Genomic DNA, 9,350 nt, shown 5'->3' with positions numbered 1-9,350 from the left:
GACTATGATCAAAGCCATATGTGAGTTCAAGAGTTAAATTTGAATTTCAAAGCAGCAACAATTTTGTTTTAGTATGCTCTGTGCAGTAGTTGGGACATACTTACGCTAAAAATTATTCAGTTATTCAAATTTAACTGGGTGTCCTATATTTTATCTGTCAACCCTAACAGGAGCTGCAAAAAGAAATTCCCATAGCGGCCAGGGAGCAGGGCTTTGAATCAGTTAATTCCAGTTTGACCCCATTCCCCCCACCCCCAATAATTTGTATTTCCACCCCAGATACTGAATCAAGGAGCCTTGGTGGCACAGTGGTTAAAGCATTTGGCTGCTAACTGAAAGATCAGTGGTTTGAACCCATCAGCTGCTCTGCAGGAGAAAACTCTGGCAGTCTGCTTTCATAAAGATTTATAGTCTTGGAAACCCTATGGAGCAGTTCTTCTCTGTCCTATGGGGTCACCCTTAGTCAGAATCCACTCTGATGGTAGTGGGTTTTTTGGGTTTATACTGAATCAGAATCTACATTTTAACAAAATCCTCCAAGTGATACTTATGTTTATGGAATCTTATTAAAATCATTTGGGGATTCAGTCTATCTGGGATGGAAACACAAATCCTAATCAAGGAGTTGAACCAGAATGAACTAGTTTGAAGCCCTGGTACTATAAGGCCTATGGGCCACAGGTTTGCAATCTCTGATCTGATCTCTAGACAGTGGGTAGGGCAGATTTTTTCCCTCTGTAAATGACGATGCTTTGCAATGTAAATAGTACTTAGGTTAAGGGAAGGATGGCAGCTCATACAAAATGTATGGAAGTGATTCCTCTGGCCACGACTCAATGGTCTCTCCCCTCCCCTGAACCACCTGAACTATGCTCCATGGGCCACTCTCCCTGCAGTTGGCGGCAGTTAACTCCCACAGGGCTAGCATCTGATTCTTACCTCTCCAGCAGGGTCTGAGAAAGATAAGCTAACCCACTAGCCTTTTCAGCAGTATAGTTACAGCAATTGGGGCTTTGAAGGCTTTCTTCAGAAAATTGTGGGTGGAAACTTCCAGGGGTTTGCTCTGAGCTCCTTGAGGCTTCTCAGCTTCAGATACCGAATGAGTGGGTGTTTCTCTGAGAAACAGAAAGAGAGATTGATAGAGGTGTTTCCCTTGGCTGTGGAAACTCTATAAAGACAGCTCTGGCTTCTCTTTTCTTGAGCAGTTAGCAACAGGAGTCCCCTCCTCTGACACTTCAGCCTACACAGGACCAAGAACAAAATTCTTTGCCTGGAGGCTCACCGGAGTTCCTGGCTGCCATGGGGCAGCCTTTGAATTACCCTTATCCCCAAATCTACTGGGTGGACAGTAGTACCAGCCCTCCCTGGGCTCCTCCAGGGTCTGTTCTCCCCTGCCCATCCTCTGTGCCTGGAAGGCCTGATCAAAGGAGGCCACCACCACTTCCACCCCTACCACCACCACCACCGCTGCCACCACCATTGCCTCCATTCCCACCATCACTTCTGAAGAAGAGAAGGAACCACAACACAGGCCTATGTCTCCTTGTGATGTTTTTCATGGTTTTGGTGGCCCTAGTTGGATTGGGGCTGGGGATGTTCCAGCTCTTCCACCTGCAGAAGGAGCTGGCTGAACTCAGAGAGGTAAGCCTGGACTGTGGGTAGCTGTGGACTTGGGTCACAGAGATAGCTCCACTGCAATGAAGGGGCAGAGGACCACTACGGCTCATGTGGTCCACCACCTTCTTGTTGCAAAGTGCTTTTCAGTTCTTTTTTCCTCTCTTGGAAATGGGTTATTCTAGGTATTCCATTCTACAGGCAGAGAAATGGAGGTGTATATGAGTGAAGGGATTTTTTTTCCTTTGTTTTGTAAAGGATTAAGGCCAAGATAAGATTGGCATTGATAGTTCTTCCTTTCTCAGTTGGCAAATCAGCCTGCCTAGCTATTTACTGCCTCACACACAGTGATTCTAAAAAAGAAAAGAAACATTGAGTTTTGCTTCGAAGTGAATTTGATCAAATGACCAAATTAAATTTCCTTGAAAATACTTAAAAAATACTGGTACTGTTTCAAATCACAAAACTAAGCCACAGAGAGGCACAACTGTTTGGCCAAAGTCTGAGTTAGGAGAGATTCTGAGGTGTTTGGTTCTGTTTCTGGAGCTTGGTTTACATAACAATCCTGTCTCCTTTAACTAAAGGATTTAATACTTATTATACATCTTTTCTCTTTCTCTTTTGCCAGTCTATCAGCCAAAAGCATATAGCATCATCTTTGGAGAAGCAAATAGGTGAGTGCTTTAATGCATGTACTTTGAATTTTCAAAGATAGTTCTCCACACTAAACATGTTGGTGAAATACGTTGAATTCCTTCCCATTTGTGGGCATATGCATACTATAAAAGGGATGCTGGCTAATTCTAAACCTGTGGCCATTATGATTCCTTCCACTGCTTTAAAATAGGAAATAAATTTAATTGTTCAAAATCAGCATAGTTGAGCACTGCACACGATTCAAAATAACTTCTATAACTTTGGATGGAGACACACACACACATACCCCTGAAATTTGCCCCCTGAGCTGCTGGCTCCAGGCCTGTGTCCTCTTTATCAGGCCTCCTGATTCAGGTGCCCATGGCAGTGTCTATAACTTCTAGGGAGAGAGAGGGAGGTAGAAGCAGAGAGGGTAATTCTTAGAAATGTTCCCTCCTTTTTAAACTCTCTAAAAGAGATTTTTCAAGAATCAAACTACATTTAAAAAATATTTTATAAAATAGAACTAAGATTTTGATAAATATAATCAATTTAAGACATGTAATCAATCCCCTGCATTAGGATGGTTCTTTTGGAACCCATAGAAAACGTGGAGAAAGCAATAATTCAAAGGAAAGTCCAGCTTCATCCCCAGAAACAGTCATGTGCTGCCTTCACTAATAAAGGAAAATCCTTTGTATAAGACCCAGGACTGGAAGAAGGTGAAGATATTGAACAGTGACCTCATAAATCTTCAAGGCATAGATTTTGAAATGGTGGACAGAAAGTTTTAGGATCTTCCCAAACAGTCTTAAACTAAGATTCATTGAACTCATTAGATTTGCTTAGAGTTGGAAGGGAGCTTAGAACTTATTTGATGCAGCTCATTGTCCAGAGAAGAAACAAAATACTGGACAGATTAGGTGATATCCCAAAGACTACTGATAAGGTCCTGGGGCTGGAGAGAGAACACAGGCTCTTGACTCTTAGCCGTCTGCAGGGATTTCCAGTATGTGGACTGATGCCTTATAAGATAGGGAAACGCCTTTCTCTATAGGATGGCCATAGCATGAGAAATAAAGAGGAAAGGCAGGATACCTCTGCACACAGGCACTTCTCATCCTGGGAAATTGAGAAGAACATAGAAAGCAGCACTATTAAGTGAAGCCTATTTGAGCTCTTAGGATGTACCTCCTGCAGGAGACCTAGGTACCTTGCTGCTCTAGAATGTAAACTCTGGTAGAAGTAGTTAGGATTCTCTTGTTCCCAGTTCTTGGTCAAAGTCCCTAAGTGTTGTTGTTGTTGTTATGTGCCCTTGAGTCAGACCCGACTTATGAGCAACCCCTCCTTGGGTTTCTGAGGCAGTATCACTACAGAAGTAGAATTGCCCAACCTTCCTTCCGAAGAGTGGCTGGTGGGTTTGAACCGCCAACCTTCTGGTTAGCAGTAAAGTGCCTTAGGCACTATGCTACCACAGCTCCCTAAGTGTTAGAAAGTCTAGATATAAATGATCAGAGTGGAAATATTTGTTAGAAAAATGAAGCCTTTGGAGGACTTCTAAAATGAAAAAGCTTTGAAAATCAGTGGAATGTGGCTGGTGAAGTAGGTACCTTATTACTCATCTCTCACCTACTCAATGGAGTCATTTTAGTGAGTAAAAGTCAAGTGAACAGATGACTCAGGTCTACCTACCTCAAGAAGCATATCTTCTCTAGATCAACGCAGATCAACCAGAAAGTGGTTAATTATCATATGGAAATCAAATTAGTAAATTTATTAAAAGATACATAAATGAAGGAGAGCATTCCAGCAATAGGAGTGGCTTGTGCAAAGATCCTTGGGCAGGAAATATCATCATGAAAGCCCAAGCTGTTTTTCCTGCCTTATTTATTGCTGTATATATCCAGCAGATTTTTTTGAGTAACGTCAATGAGAATAAAACTGTGGGATGTAAAGATATGCAACATGTGGTCTCTGTTCCATTTCCTGTCAGTATATGACTGAATGCCAGATCAGCTGCAGAGTTGCTTTGTAGTTTATAGGAATGTAGAGGAAACTCAGTTTTGCCTTTCCTGCTCAACAACACCTCACTCATGGTGGGTGATCTTGTGTGGCTAGAGCGGTAGTGACTGCTCAGGCACTGTTCTCGGTTGATGAGGTCATTTTCAAGCCCTATGTGAGCTTCATAGGCTAATCACAATGAGCCTAATGTGGATGTGCATCTGTCTGAATCTTTCTTTAACATCTTACCTTGGTTGAAGTATTTGAAGTCAGAGAAATACTATCCGTATTAAGAACCGTTTTCTATTTTAACTCCTTAACTCAATTTGGCAAACATTTACTGGCCAGGCACCCTGACTTAGAAACTGGGTTAAGTACTCAGGTGGATTCAACATCTAGTAAAGGAATTTCTTATTTATTTGGCGGAGAATAAGACAAGTAATGTAATTACCATAGAATAGGGCAGGTGGAAGTGATGAGGGATGAAGACAGAGGGCACCCAGGCTTCAAAGGAGGAAAAGATCACATTTGATTAGAAAGGCCTTGGAGGATTTCTTCAAGAAAGTAGTAGTTTAGATGGTTCTTGTAGGATTGTTAAGGAGCTCTGGTGGCATAGTCGGTAAGATATTTGGCTACTAGGCAGAAGACCAGTGGTTCAAACTCACCAGCTGCTCTGCAGGAGGAAGATGAGGCAATCTACTTCTGTAAAGATTTACAGCCTTGGAAACCCAATTGCGTTCCTATGAATCAGAATCGACTTGCTGGCAGTGGTGGTGGGATTGTGTTTGGGTTTATAGGATTGTTAGGAATTTGACAAAGAAACCTGTTTAGGAAGGCATTTGGTCAGAAGGAATAGCATGAGCAAAGGCATGGAAGCAGGGAAGATGGGCTATATTCAGCTCAGGTAAGAAATCCTAGATATGAGAGTGTCCAGTGTGAATGAGTAGAGGAAATGAGGCTGTACAGACAGATTGAGATCACATGAAGGTGGGAAAGTTGTACATAATCACATTTTCAGTGAGAAGCCACTAAAGGTGTTTGAAGCCTTGGTGATATGATTAGAACTGTGCTTTAGGATAACTAATTATATAGAATGCCATTTTAATTAGATTGTAGAATGCCACTTGAGGAAGACCTGGTGGCCAGATGAATTAGCAGATTCTGTAGTCTCTGTCCTGCAGGGTCCTAAGCAGGAGTGGATGGCCCAATAAGCAACGTAAGCATGAGCTTACTTGTGCTTACTTACTACTCTGTAGTGAACAAGTTTCACGTGTTTTCACCACATCATATGGTAAGCCCATGTACTCACCTGCTTACTTGTTATTCTGTCCCTTTCAGGGACTGCAAATTAGCAAAGTGGCTTTGATTCTGTTAGAAAAGTCCTGTGGGGCTGAGAGACAGATGCCAACCACACCTAGAAGTAGAATCTGTGATGTAGTGAAAAAATGTGAAATTGTTGACTACAGATTAGTAAGTAAGCACAAGTAATCCCATGCTTACCTTGTTTATTGGGTAATCTCACACTGGATAAGGACAGTAGAGGTAGAATGGACAGAGCCATGGATTTGGAGTCAGGAGACCTGAATGTCAGTTCTATCTCTGACATTGAATTGCAGGGTCTTCTTGGACAAGTCACCTAACTTTTAAGCTCATTGGTTCATTCACTACCTCACAGGGTAGAAGTATGTAAATTATCTAGATATCAGAAGTATCTTTATCAGTCAACTTTAATATTAATTAAATTTCATTATTGGAGAAGCTCTGGTGGCGTAGTGCCTAAGGCATTTGACTGCTAACCAGAAGTCTGGCAGTTCAAACCCATTAGCCACTCCTTGGAAGGAAGGTTGGACAATCTACTTCCGTAATGATACCACCTCAGAAACCCAAGGAGGGGTCGCTATGACTTGGATCTGATTAGTTGGCAATGAGTTTGGTATTTTTGGTTTTATAGCATTATAATGTAAATTTATACTTATATCTATCTCAATTTGGTTTGTTTTTTACCTCTCTGTTTCTGAAATATAAGAAAAACCAAAACCAAACTCATTGTTATCGAGTGGGATCCGACTCATAGCTACCCCTCCTTGGAAAGATACCTCTTTCCAAGACAATATCACTACGGAAGTAGATTGCCCTATCTTCCTTATGAAGAGTGGCTGGTGGGTTTGAACCACCAGCCTTCTGGTTAGCAGTCAAATGCTTGAGGCACTACACTACCAGAGCTCCTTCTGAAATATAGGCTTCTGTGAATTCTACAGTTTGGAGTTGCACGATTAGTATATGTTAGACTGTTGTCATTTATGTTTTTCAAAATCTCTTTTATTTAAATGCCCTGTTTAATGTCTTAGGAAAATAACAGTTGGTATCTGATTTTTACACATATCTTTCATTTTTCTATGATACAGGTCAGCCCAGTCTACCGTGTGAAAAACGTCAGGTGAAGAAAGTGGCCCATTTAACAGGTCTGTAAATAGAAGGCAGAACCTGTGCAGGATGGGGCTTGGGAAAGCCATTGGTGAAAAGCAAGATTCTATTACTATGCTCTGAGGGAGTAGTTACTTTCTACTGACAGTATTTGGAGCCCAGGAGTAGTCACATCTTTACAGTCAGGTCAATCTTATGAACATAGATTGAGCACCTTCTCAGGCAAGGCCCTGTTCTAAACTCTATTTATGACAAAATCCCTGTCCATCTAGAGGTCATACTTTTTTTTTTTTTTTTTTTTAATTGTGATTTGGGTGAACATTTACAGAGCAAATACACTTTCCATACAGCAGATCACATACACTTTGCCTCATGACATTGACCACAATTTAGCACAATGCACATCTCCTCTCCCACTTCCTCCCGATAAGTACCGCTTCCCTGTGACCATTCCTCCATGCACTCCTACCCCCTGAGCTGTCTCCCTGTGCCTGAGCAGCCCTTCTTTCTCTTTTGCTTGTACAAGGAGTGTATCTACCTCAGGTAAATGCTCAACTAGTATGCCTGTCTACTGCTTGGCTGGAAGCCACAGGTGTGCATTCAATTCCAGACCTGAAGGGCAGGTAGAGGCCATAGTCTCAGTGGTTCCACCAGGCTCCATCAGGCCAGAATACCTGTTCCCTGCTTTTTTTTTTTTTCCAAATGATTTTGAATTTTGTTCCACATTGTTCCCCTTGTCTATCCAGGATCTCCTACAAAGATCCTCTTCCAAGTGGTTGACAGTAGTAGCCGAACACCGTCTATTTCTTCTGGTCTCATAGTATAGGCTGCAGATAGGATGGTGTACCAGTCACTAGGACTGATTGTTTCCATGAATTTTTGGTTTTCTTCATTCTTCTTGGCTCTGGATGAGGAGAGACCCATCATTGCATCTAGATGGCAGCTTGCAAGCTTTTAAGATCTCAGTCGCTCCTCACCACAGTAGAAGGTGGAACAATGATTTGTGTAGTATGTTATACCAATTGGGAGTTCATACTTTTTAATTATTCCAAAGACCCTTGAAGAATCTGGGGCCCAGATCCAAGATGTGAGAGCTGGGAAGATGAGGAACAACGAATTATTTTAATTGGCACTTCCCTAATTTTTTGGAAGGGCTCCACTCTGCTTTGTCCAACAGTAGAAATGGGAGTGAGAAGGGATACTCAGTCCTGGCATTTGTGAGTTTTCAGCATGGGATTTTGTAGTGGAGTGTAACAATTTACACTAGGTAGGCACCCTAGTGTAAAGTCCATAAATATCTAAAAAAGGGGTAAATATCACAGAAAGTGGTGAACCACTGTCCCTGGGATTATTTAGGCAGAAACTACAAAATGATCCAGTTTAGTTCAACAGGCATTTATTGAGCACCTGCTGTGTGTAAAGTCTTGGCACATAAAGATGAATAACACATGGTCCCTTCCTTCAAAGAGCTATAAATCTACTAGGGAAAGATAGACCCATAAGTGATTATTTCAGTGTTGGTAAGAATACTCTGACAAGGTATTGACATAATGCTATGAGGATAAAATGGAGATAGGATTTTAGCCCCAGTTGACAAATATAGGTAAGGAGTTGAACCAGATGATCCTTAAAGTCCTTCCCAAATTTAGGACTCTAGAACTCCTTAGATTTGGATTTTCCCTTCATGGGAAGACTTCAGAACTTAGCAGTTTTGGTGTAAATTCTGGAGATATAAAAATTTTATTCCAGACAGTTAAAGTAATCTAAATAATCATTGGGATTGATTAAGAGTATATTTTATTGTATCCATTGAGTGAAAGATAAAATTAAAGAATGATGAGGATATCTGACAAAGGTATTGAAGGAATTCAGCGATGGATCCATTTCTTACCCAGCAGCCAGTTGTATATGTGCGATGTCATTCTGAGTAAAACATTTACTCATGGTTAAGTGCCACAGTTTTGGCTTGGAAGCTTCATTTGTTGGATTGTGAGTATTCCTGGCTGATATAGCCTCTCCGATTTGATTGCAGGAAAGCCCAACTCAAGATCCATCCCTCTGGAATGGGAGGACACCTATGGAAATGCCTTGGTCTCTGGGGTGAAGTATAAGAAAGGCAGCCTTGTAATCAATGACACTGGACTGTACTTTGTATATTCTAAAGTGTATTTCCGGGGCTATTCCTGTAACAACCAGCCCCTGAACCACAAAGTGTACATGAGGAACTCTAAATATCCCCAGGACCTGATGTTGATGGAGGAGAGGATGATGAATTACTGCACTACCAGCCAGATGTGGGCACGCAGCAGCTACCTGGGAGCAGTGTTTAATCTTACCAGTAATGACCATTTATATGTCAACGTATCTGCACTCTCTCTGGTCAATTTTGAGGAATCTAAGACATTTTTTGGCTTATATAAGCTCTAAGAAAGCACCTTGGGATTCTCTCCATTGTGGTTCCTTATTACATGTTGTCTTGAATGCAGTTCTTCTTAATCCCACTTGAAGTCAAGTGAGAAGGCATGAACCAAGAGGACCTTAAGGCCCCAGGGTCTAGCAGGTCTGCAGACCTTCTCATGTAAGGTCTATGAGCCAGATTGGAGGAGGAATATGGCTGAAGAATATAAAATTCTGAGTTACCAGGTGAAAATGTAGAGACAGTTAAAAGCAGCTAT

General features: G+C 41.6%; 1 protein-coding gene across 1 annotated transcript; it reads left to right on the top strand.

The window, feature by feature from the left end:
- Positions 1 to 1,299: 1,299 nt before the first annotated feature.
- On the top strand, positions 1,300 to 9,102 carry FASLG (Fas ligand). The gene is made up of 4 exons (XM_007947111.1): positions 1,300 to 1,641; positions 2,243 to 2,288; positions 6,657 to 6,713; positions 8,708 to 9,102. The coding sequence occupies exons 1-4, from the start codon at positions 1,300 to 1,302 to the stop codon at positions 9,100 to 9,102; spliced, it is 840 nt and encodes a 279-aa protein (XP_007945302.1).
- The last annotated feature ends 248 nt before the right edge of the window (positions 9,103 to 9,350 follow it).

Source organism: Orycteropus afer, unplaced genomic scaffold, assembly GCF_000298275.1.
Source record: "Orycteropus afer afer isolate SDZICR_OR568_19922 unplaced genomic scaffold, OryAfe1.0 scaffold00175, whole genome shotgun sequence".
NCBI lineage: Eukaryota > Metazoa > Chordata > Mammalia > Tubulidentata > Orycteropodidae > Orycteropus > Orycteropus afer.
This window is presented reverse-complemented; position numbering and strand designations above follow the sequence as displayed.

Bases quoted from the DNA above. Each gene is read 5' to 3' on its own strand.
- FASLG (XM_007947111.1), top strand. From the start codon at position 1,300: ATGGGGCAGCCTTTGAATTACCCTTATCCCCAAATCTACTGGGTGGAC. The intron at 2,289-6,656 runs GTGAGTGCTTTA...TCTATGATACAG, and splicing joins ATCTTTGGAGAAGCAAATAG to GTCAGCCCAGTCTACCGTGT. The intron at 6,714-8,707 runs GTCTGTAAATAG...ATTTGATTGCAG, and splicing joins GAAAGTGGCCCATTTAACAG to GAAAGCCCAACTCAAGATCC.